The 10,979-nt window shown below is 37.2% G+C and overlaps 1 protein-coding gene across 4 annotated transcripts in view; it reads right to left on the bottom strand.

Moving 5' to 3' along the window:
• Positions 1-1,666: 1,666 nt before the first annotated feature.
• The window catches only part of CTNNA2 (catenin alpha 2), a gene marked incomplete at both ends in the record, with an annotated part of 1,045,594 nt that continues 1,036,281 nt past the window's right edge, over positions 1,667-10,979 (bottom strand). For all 4 annotated transcript variants that reach the window (XM_079721197.1, XM_079721198.1, XM_079721199.1 and 1 more), the window contains one exon: positions 1,667-1,954. In XM_079721197.1, the coding sequence (XP_079577323.1) occupies positions 1,667-1,954 (288 nt within the window). The remainder of the gene's footprint in view (positions 1,955-10,979) is intronic.

Genomic DNA, 10,979 nt, shown 5'->3' with positions numbered 1-10,979 from the left:
CATGGGGTGGTGGTGAGCAGTGATTTGAGCAGAACCATCTCTAAATAACATTTTGGACTGTTTCTTCTTCCACAACTTCTCAATCTCTTCTCTTTGGGACTTTGTACCTAAGCTGACACAAAGCATAGGTGTCCATGTCTCCCAATATGTTATCGCATTGCTAAGAAATACACATGTTTTACCAGAAGTCTTCTGGAGACATACTATAACTTGCAAACTTGTAGAGATCATTCGAATGGGAGGAGTTTCGAGAACTCAAATGAATATTTGTTTTTTTTTATTTCCTCACTTCTCAAGCTATAGCTGAAAGACTACAGCCCACTCTTTCTTAGTAATGAGACAGAGACTCTCTTTTTTACAGTATATATAAAAAATGAATGAATGAATAAAATATTGAAATGAATAAAATATTTTGAAATTAATGGACCTCTCTATATATATTTTTTTCTTTTGATTCATTTTCTCTCTGAGAACATGTTAAGTTTCTTAAGTTAACCCAGGGCTAAACATGGTCCAGAAAATTCTAACACATGACTTTCTCATTTTAGATTCAGTTTGAAAGTGAATAAAAACACATGGGAAAACACACACAAAAAGAAAACAATTACTGGACTTAAAGATATCCCAGAGTTTTCTTTACATGTCACCAAGCTACTTTTACCTCCAATTTCTAAAAATGAACACAAAGCATTTTTAATCAGTTTTCAAGAAGATGAGCTAATCTTTTATAAGCATACATTCAAAGAAGGAAAGCATTCTGCAGATGTCAAGATTACATGTGTTTATTTTGAGTTAGTGGATACAATGGTATATTAGATACCAGCACTCCAAGCTACACCTATGTATTTGCCTCTAAATCTTCACACACTGTCAGTTTCCATTCGTCTAATATTCCATCACTGGGCCTCCTATTTCTAGCAAAATCATAGTTCAAATTTTTAAAAAAGTAAAAGCAAGATGATCACCACATTGTGCTTCCAGTGCCCCCAGAAGGATTATAATTGGTTTAAATAAATGTTTATGTTTTCAGTAAAGGGGGAAATTGATAACATGAGCACTAGTAATGGCACGACTAGGAGAAAAAAGAAGAGAATACAGATTAAAAGAAACATTTTAGGCTGGACGAGTTAGTTTCCCCTTAGTAAAAACTCCACATAATATCATCGATATGATGTCAACGTTAAATTGCTCAATTTGTGGGCCACACACTTAAGCGTATTGGCTAGTACATTTTTGCACTGAAACAGAAGCAATACAAGCTTTATGTTCTACCATTACACTTCCAGGTTTTTCACTTATTAATATACCTGCCAACTTAATGATTCTTGCATGCATTAGAGTTTGCTCTTGTAGAGTTAAGTTTATTTTCCCCATCCCTCCCACTCCCGTAAACATTGCAATGTGAACTCTTTGCCCAATTTTACTAGAATGTTGCAAAGGACAGCTCTGTGCCACCTTGGGACAGGAACTCCCTGTCCCCTCCCTGGGCTACAGATGGATCAGCAGTATTGATCACATCTCATCTTACATGCAAACAGACACTGCTCCCTTATTTCCCCATGCCAGAGGCATATGAGTCAGCAGGTATACATACAAAAATGGAATTAAAAAGAAAAGAATAGAAAAGGAAAAGAAAGAAAAAGCTTTCTTGTTAAAGCCTATCGTCCTAGAAGGAATCCATTGCTTTGAATTCACTTAGAGCCTGTACAGGCGAAATGTGTTTCTTCTGTGAACCTCGTCTAACTCGCGTCTGGAATTCTTCAGGCTTTTCTCTCTTCACAAGGGGCTTCTTCTCTGGAGCCTTCATCTTCCAAGACACAACAGGTGAGTTGACAGCTGCTGTCCCATACACCTTCTGATATTTTGTTGAGGCCACATAAGATGCTTTCACCGTGAGGACAACAGCATTCATCAGATTTTTAGCTGCCTGAATGAGCGATGTGGCACTGTCCAGCTGGAGTGGAAGAAGAATGAAAGATACTTGGGTTAGCCAAGGCACAACATTCAGAAGATGGAGGTGCAATTTCTCAGTTAAAACAATATCGTGTTTGTGCAAGTATACAGTATTGCCAGAAAAGGAGCAGATTGTTACATGATAAGGAGAATAGTTTACAAAGCAGTCACCTGTCTTCTAGCCCTAATCCCAAAATAAAAAGAAAAAATAGAGGATACTCGACGATATGCAGTTTTCTAAAATCCCAGTACCTCGAAAGACAAAACCCTCCTTTTGGCATGTAAGAATTCCAACATAGCAAAAGTTTTCCTAAGTGGAACATCTCACATTATTGCATTAGGCTGATTGGTAATAATGACAATTATTTGAAAAGCATTTGGCAGGCACTAAAGAATAAAACGTTATAAGGGCTTTTATGGCTCTCCCAGTGGAAGTATCTATTTGTAGACTATTTCTCCATCTTGAACTCAGGATTGATAGGTTGCAGGCAGCTAAGCAGAGGAATGCATCCATGGGTGCACTGACTTTTTACTTAGGTGTTTATTGTGCTGCGGTATCTGACTATTCCCAGGTCTTAAATATACCTCATATAAAATATCAACAGTTGTGTCAGGCTTGCATAGGTCAAAGAACATTCAATGAGACCCCCTTATCCATGTGCTAATGAAATATTGATTTCTTACGATGTGTCAAATGTTATTTTAAGAACTTTGTTTCCCCACTTAACTCTCACAACAACTCTGTGACGTAGGTATTACTGTCATTGCCATTATATGGTGAGAGATCTGGTGCATGCAGAGGTCCAGCAATTTTCACAGGTTTATACAGCTTAAGTGATGGGGTCCTTAAAGACTGTACTACTGTACCATACTGCTACCCTACTGGGTAGAATGGCTCTAAAATTGCTAAGACCAGTCACAACTTAGAACAGAGCAGGTGTAGAAGTTCATCTCCAGACTCTAAGGCCAGGTATTTTTCAAGTTACCTCTTTTCTGCTTTTAACCAGTTAGGCAGTGTGCTATGGACTGTATACTAGACTGTTCAATAACTGTTTCAAACTCCTGGACCACAAAATCTGGAAAAGTTCAAAACTGCATTTCTCAGACCCCCTTTCAGCCAGGATTCTACACGTCACCTAGTGAAAGGAAAGAATTAACAGCTGGACTGCAAATATTACTCCAGCCTCAGGGAAGCCTGAATGTAATCTGTTCATTAAACCTGTAATATCAACTAAGGAAATGTATCCATTGCAGTTAAATGAGGGATCCAAGAATGTCCCTAAGTAATGCGCTCCAAGTTGCTGAGATTGCTCATTGTATAACTTGTAATCGGTGTAGCTATATTAGAGAATAGGAACTAGGCACACAACCTTCTGGGTATGAAGTAATTAACAGTGTTTATGCCCAGTGACCCCAAACACAGTGACTCCACTATGTCATGTGACCTGATTTCACTTAACTTGTCATTTCTTGTGACCAAAGCAAGGTCCAAGCAGTGACTGGGGACATCAGAAGTTATATCTAAACCTAGGGGCAAGACAGGAATAAAGACGCAGACATAGAGAATGGACTTGAGGACACGGGGAGGGGGAAGGATAAGGTGGGATGAAGTGAGAGAGTGGCGTGGACATATATACACTACCACATGTAAAATAGATAGCTAGTGGGAGGAAGCCGCATAGCACAGGGAGATCAGCTCGGTGTTTTGTGATCACCTAGAGGGGTGGGATAGGAAGGGTGGGAGGGAGGGAGACGCAAGAGGGAGGGGATTTGGGGGTACATGTATATGTATAGCTGATTCACTTGTTATAAAGCAGAAACTAACACACCATTGTAAAGCAATTCTACTCCAATACAGATGTTAAAAAAAAAAAAAAGGAAGTTATATCTAGACTCTATTATGTTGTTCTGGCTGTTATCTGTTCCACATCCTTTATTAAAGCTAAATAAACATTATTCTGAGTTTAAAAATTCTATGAGAAATGAACTCAATTCTTCTATCACAAAAAAGCTCATAAAATCAGATTATTTGAGAAAACAATGGAAGAAGCTTTCTACGTATGAATTTCTTGCAATACCATAAAACTGAGCCTTCACCACACACACACGCACACACACACACACACACACACACACGATTAAAAGTCAGTATTACATTGACGCTACAATAATATAGAGAAGCTGAGATTTGTGGATTAGAGCCATGACTCAACGAATATATAATTGATTGCTTTGCAAATTAAATCAACCAATTGGATAGAGTAACTACTTATGTTACCAATTCTATTACACTGTATAAAGTGTCCATATACAAAAATAACTGTTTAACCCATAATGTTTACTTTTACAGCATAAGTTTCTAAAGTTAGCTAAGGAAAAGCAAATTCTAGATTATTCATGTTAATAGAAAGGAAGCCAGGCACAGATTGGTCCAGTGATTCTCTAAGTACAGTCTCTGAACCAGCAGCACCAGCAGCACCTGGGAACCTGTTAGAAATGCACTCTCTCAGGCCAATCCCCACATTTCTGAATCAAAAACCTGGCAATCCAGGGGATTCTGATTCATGCCAAAGGTTAAGAACCACTGGATTAATGACACTCAAAGACTCTCTCAAGGCTTATTTCAACCAATGATTTCAGGACTTCCACCATCCACAAGTTTGGTAACATCACAGCTAATTATCCAACTGAATCTCACTTTTTCATCTTTCCAATTATACCCCCAGGCAGAAGTACAAATAATGAAGAAAAGAGATAAGATAGCAAAATGCTGGGACGATTAGATCAGTCATAGTTTCTTTAGGAGCTAGATAGATACCATACTCCTTGGCCAATCGACAGTTCCCTGTAAAATTCTATAAGGTTTCAAAAAAGAGTAAAATTCGGTCATAAAGTTAGTTACTTCTGTTGTGTGCTATAGATAAAGAGAGAGTAGAATGATATTATATCAGGGACGGTTCTGTTGATTTGCTTTGGGGCAACAGAATTAGCAGAAGTAGATTAGGGCAAGATATGTCTATTGTATTTTAAATTGTCCCCCAAAAAGCAAATCTTGGGATAATTGAGTTGGGAGAACTGAGTGGATCCAAAGAGAAGAATTACAAATAATTTGGAGATTTTTACCACAGATTCCATTTTCAGATAGATGGTTTCTAATTCTGCTGCAAAAATATGATAGCCTGTTTCTTCTTCAGAACCCCTTTGCTCTCCCAGCCTGACACAGAAATCCTATGAATAAACCTAACACATTGGTTGACAGTGAAACAGCTCTAAATTATAAAGTCAATGATTTTGTTCAAGCCACCTGGTGGGGCAGGTACTGAATTCATGGCAAGGCAAAGCGAGGAGGTGAGGGCCAGCTAAGCCTGAATAAATATACTCCAAGGCAATAAGGTCAATCTAAAATTAATACAAAATTTGACTTCTTCTTAAAATTTGAATTCCCCAGGGATAAATTTTACCATTTGCCCTATACCCACTGTAATGATTTAGATCATTTTCAGCACAATCATAATTTGTTTTATTTAAAAATGGGTCTCCTTTATACTTGTCCAAAATAGCACTGAGACCTGGTTTCCAAGTGGCACATCTTGCTAAAAATTCACTTCCTAAAGAAAATACATTAAAACGAGTAAAGCTACATGGAAAGAAGATGTTTAAATGGAAGTTTTGAGAAAACTTATTTCACATAATTGTATTCTATTTTGTGGTGTATACTGTAACTAGGGCATTTTCAAACAAGACGAGTTAATGAAATTCTAATAATATTAATACCCAACATTACTTGAGCACTTACTAGGTGCTTGGCATTGCCTTGGTCCTTTTAATTAATCTGCATGACTCAAGTTTTAAAAATCCTTATAGTTGAAACTGTTATCCCCATTTTAAAGATGAGAAAAGGAAAGCTTAGAGAGGTAGGATAAATTGTCCCTGTAGTAACTGGCAAAGTAGGAATTAAAACATGTACTCTCTCTCTACAAATACCAACATCTGAACCACTACATTGTATTACTTCTCTGAAGCATAATTTAATCTCTGAGGTCTTGTTTTTCAGTGACTAACTATCATTCAAAATGAACCGATCTCAATTATTAACTCTGTCTGGGCATCCTATAAACATCATGACTAAGTCTAGTGAGAGTGTCCATCTCACCTGGTCTGTGATTTTTAGTCTCATCCTCAGAACCTGAATTCTTTCTAACTAAACCTCCTGGCTTGGGCTGTGCTACTGCCCAGCAATCCGTCCTGGCCTTTTCACTGGTCTCCTGGCTTGGATGCACCTTGACGACAGCAGCTCCTGGGATCTGATCCCTGCAGATTTTTCTTGTACTTGCTCTGTTACTCTGAAGTACATTCAATATTCAGCAGTAATGACTGGTTGTACCGTCAGGTGGGGCTCAGCTACTCTGGTTAGTGTTCTAAACCTTTATCTGGGCTGGTCTTGCTAGCTTAAGTAAGTATCAAAGGTGGGCTGTAGCCAGCCATTCCTCAAGCTGGCTTTCATATACACTGACTAGACTTATCCACAGAAAGAGACTTGTATATTTTCCTGCTCAAGGGCCTTTCTATTCCTATAAGGTAGCCCATTAAATTCTTATATCAAGTCTAAGAGAAGTGGCTACTTAATTAAGAAAATAATAATAATAATAGCCTACATTTAGCAAATGTTACCATGAGCCAGTCTCTGGACTAACTTCTCAAGTTTCCTTTCTCTCATTCAATCTCACATTCACCCCTCAGACAGGGAATACTATTATGTTCAGTTAAGTGGGAAAGCCAAGATTTAAACCCAGGAAGCCTAACTCCAGAGCCCATGCTCTAACAATTGCTCTATGATGCTGCCCAGAGTCGAGAATGGCAGACGAATCCATAGCCCCAAATTTATCAAGCTGTACTAGACAAATTCTCTCTATTCCATTCCATAGGTGTCTGCTGTCCCTAACCACGGAAATTAGGCTTCTCCTAATTCTGTCACTATTCTTTTTAAAATATCAAAGTACTATTTTAAAAAGGTAACAGATGTTTCCTCACATCTTGTTCTATTACAGTCCATGAAAAGCAAATAAGGGCGGGAGAGCTGTTCTACAGCCAATTCTATAGGGTTTTTCTGGCTCTTTTTCTGTCTCTATTACCACTCTCTTCTTCTTAACCCCAATTAACTTCTAATAGACAGATTTCTCTTTCCCTACACTTTCCTCATTTTGCGTTTTGAGTAGAGAGAAATACTAGAGGGAAGACTTCCTGAAATGTGATTCTTCCATTAATTGATATTTGTGCTGCTTAATTCCTTATGAAGTGTGAAAAGTGCTTACAATGACTCAAAATTTACAGGATCATCTGAAGATTTCTGAAACACCATATCATTATGTTTCATGCTATTTCATTAACATGGGGATTATACTGCAAGAGGTGTTCAGTTTCAATAGAAACAGAATTTGACAGAAATGTGACTGCGTGACTCAAATCACACTTTCAAATGAAAGTGCAGCTGCATTTCTTGAAATACCAACTTGTCATTTACGCTCTACCCTACAGTCTATCCCTCTATTTTTCTACTACTTTTCTAATGGATTAAATAGAACGTTGTTCATGCCTGGATGGTTAAGAGTGCTGAAGAAGGACAATTCTGAAGTTCCTAGCTAGTACAATTTGGTATATATGGATGTATTCACCCAGGTGATAGAAATAAGAGGGAAGTTGAAGTGCTGAACTGTTGAGTTTAACTTTGGACATACTGAGTGAGGTGTGTGTGTGTGCTACACATAGGTAGAGTGAGTTATCAAAGGAAGAGTTGAAATTCTGGGAGTGAAATTCAGGGAGCAAGATGTAAGAAACCACATTTTGTTTATATTGGTCTTCCCAGGTCTGCATACAGTAAGTATATAATTTATGTCAATTTCTGTCTGATTTTTTCTTCCCTTCACATTTCTTATTTAGTGTTTCTACAGAGAGAGCTAATAGATTTGGAATGAAATATTAAATTCATATTCTTCCCACAGGTCAAAAAGTCCAATAAATCTACTAAAATTTTTATCTGCATTATACTTTCAAGATCAAAATCAATAGTCTTTTAATAATCTAAGACATAGCATCATCAAGAAATATCTTAACTATCCCCTTGACAGCCAAGGCTACTTTCGATTCTGTTAGGTAATTAGCAATCCTTCACCCTTGATAATAATGGTGATCCTCCTGGGGCCAAACAGCAATAAAGCAAATGCAGTTTAGATTTAACAACTGGCTTTAAAAAAACACACCCACCCCAAAGGGAAAAAAAAAAAAAAAAACATACCATTGTCAAAAGTGCAAAATAATCTGAAAGAGGTGGAGAGAAATGCATTGGATTAACCACATATGACACAGTGAACATCTTAGGATGTTAATTTTTGAGGGTCAGGAATATAATTAGAGAAGAGAATTAGGATTTCACTGTGCTCCACATTAATCCATTTAAAATATGCATGTAGAGATAGAAATATAACCTGGAAATGAATCTGTTTCCAAAAAGCTGATTATCTATTACCACAAAATAATGAACCATAAATGGTAGTTCATGCAAATCCCAAGTACAAAGCAATCCGTCCTTGCGTTAAAAATAATGTAAATGTCATTGGACTACTGGCTAAACTAAATTGAATAAAATAAACCAAATCATTTTGAAGGTGATTTTGAAATATAAAAGCCAAGGAATGATTACCTTGAAAAGCTTAGAAGTGCCTGGGAGAGGTAACCTAGTCCCATTTGGGCCTAGGCTCTTTTATTCTAATTTTCTCAAATAATAACTGATAGTGCTAATGACTTTGAGAATGCTAAAATGGGTAGAGTCCATTTTAACCATGTGCAAGATCTTTTAATGGGACTAACTTAGTGTTTACCATATAAGAACAAGAAATATTTTAATGGGCCTACACTATACATATTCAGGGCTGGGGTCGTGTTTTGAGGGGAGGAAGTTGTGCTGGAAGATTTTATAATAAATTGAAAGTAAATACCCTGAGAAAACTGGAATCTCTCTACTGGAGCTGGCCATTTATTTATATTTAAACAGTTATCTCTCCAAAAGGAGTTACAAATTACCTGCAGGAAAAACAAACAAACAAAAAAGACTTTCCTACAAGTCAGTTTTGCTGTTAATGAATGGGAAGTTAGAAACCCACAGCATTGCAACCTATTATCTGCCAAGAAGAGCATTTCATGTTTGAAAAATCCATGAGGCTTTGTAGATATATTTGATCCCCTTAGAAACTGTGATACATTTGAAATACCTTGAAATATCTCCCTACTTTTTCCAGAGTCTATATCAATAACACTTTTATAAAATGCTAGCAAGTCCAGGGTAATAAATAACTGAAGCAAACAAAGATATGGTGAAAAGGTTCAGCCTAATCACATCTTTCCCCACTTCATGGATGTTTACATGCTTACAAAAAAGATTATTTCTGTGTGGTAAACCCTCATTTCAGTGTCCTAGTCCACACACTCTTCCTCATCAAACATCAACAATGAAATAAATTAACAAAGCTGAATTCCTTCTTGTTAAGACAGTGACAGTGGTGAACATAGGGTAGCAATTTGCACTCACCCCTATGGTGTCCATGGCAGGCATTACTAATCAATCACAACACCTTGCTCCCTGAGAATATGCTCAGTGGCATAAGAAAGGAAATTTCTTTACCTCCCTCCTCCAAGAGGTCATATTTTGAAAAAATTGTCAAAAACAACTTGATATAGTTTATAACACAGATACATCCTCTACTGTATCTTTACTTCTATATTTAAATTGTTTAATACTTCCTGCTTCTGTTACTACCAATCAGACCTCGAACAAGTATTTTTTTATTTAAATGATGCAGCATTTAATCTTTTTTCCCATAGTTAACTTTAAGGGACAAATTTTGAATTTGTATGACACCACAGTATGAGTTGCTAATTAATGAAATCATTAAGCTGAAGACATAAGTAAGAACAGAAGTACAAAGCATTTGGGGGATGATTTTAAATCAGAAGGTAAAAATTAGCTGAATATACTAACAAGTATGATGTCTGAAGTGAAAATGACCATCACAGGTATGGCTGTGATGATCATTAAAACAAACAAAAAAAAAACTGCATTAAATCTATTAATATTAGAACGTGTATTAATCCTTGATAACTGAGAGCAAGAATACTGTAGGCTAACTCCTGAAGAGTTGGCTTAATCCCAAGGGTGTTCCCATTTGCTTACACGATCTTGAAAAGTAAATGTTTTTCAACTTTAAGTAGTGGCTCAATCACAGCAGAAAGGAGGAGAAAAGGTCTGTTATTTTTTCTGCAGGGATTCCCTGAGTGCTGCCAGGGAGGCAGCTGGTTCTCTCCCAAGGCTGAAGGTCAGTTGTTGGGAAATATGTCTGTAACGGCTCAAGATGAAGTTGGCAAAGGCCTTAGCAGACAAGCACTGCAATCTCAGCCAGGCTAAAAAAAAAAAAGCTCCAGTGTTGCTGAGAAATTTACCAATTGGTTTTCAGGTAACTTTCTCAACTAGACATATTTGTGTTTTCCTTTCTAATTCATTGAGGTAGGTAGTACTTCTTAGTCAGCCAGTCCACTGATTAACTGTCTTCATTTGCATTTTTTCAATTATAGGTAAGTAAACCTTGGGGATTCCCATGAAGGCTTAATTACAGTCAACAAATTTCCTAAATATGGCTTAGAGCCATTTTTTTCTCACTATTTAAGGCAGAACAGTTTTTGCTCAACCCCAAACAAGTCATTTTTGCTAACCTTGGAATCCTAAGGAGAAATGGGAGTATTTGGATGTGTTACCCCTTGGAAAGTTATGAACAGGCATCTCTATTCCTCCAGGCAGTCCCCACCTCCCTTTTCTATATTTCTGCCTTCCCATACTGTTCCTTTTCCTACACATCAGGATCTCCTGGCCCAGAGGATTTCTCTGGGTTGTTTTCACATAACAGAAGCATAGGAAATAAATCCAACAAGAGGAGATGTGCCAATGGATGGATATATATATATATATATATATATATATA

This window comes from Hyperoodon ampullatus (assembly GCF_949752795.1).
Source record: "Hyperoodon ampullatus genome assembly, chromosome: 15".
Taxonomy (NCBI): Eukaryota; Metazoa; Chordata; class Mammalia; order Artiodactyla; family Ziphiidae; genus Hyperoodon; species Hyperoodon ampullatus.
This window is presented reverse-complemented; position numbering and strand designations above follow the sequence as displayed.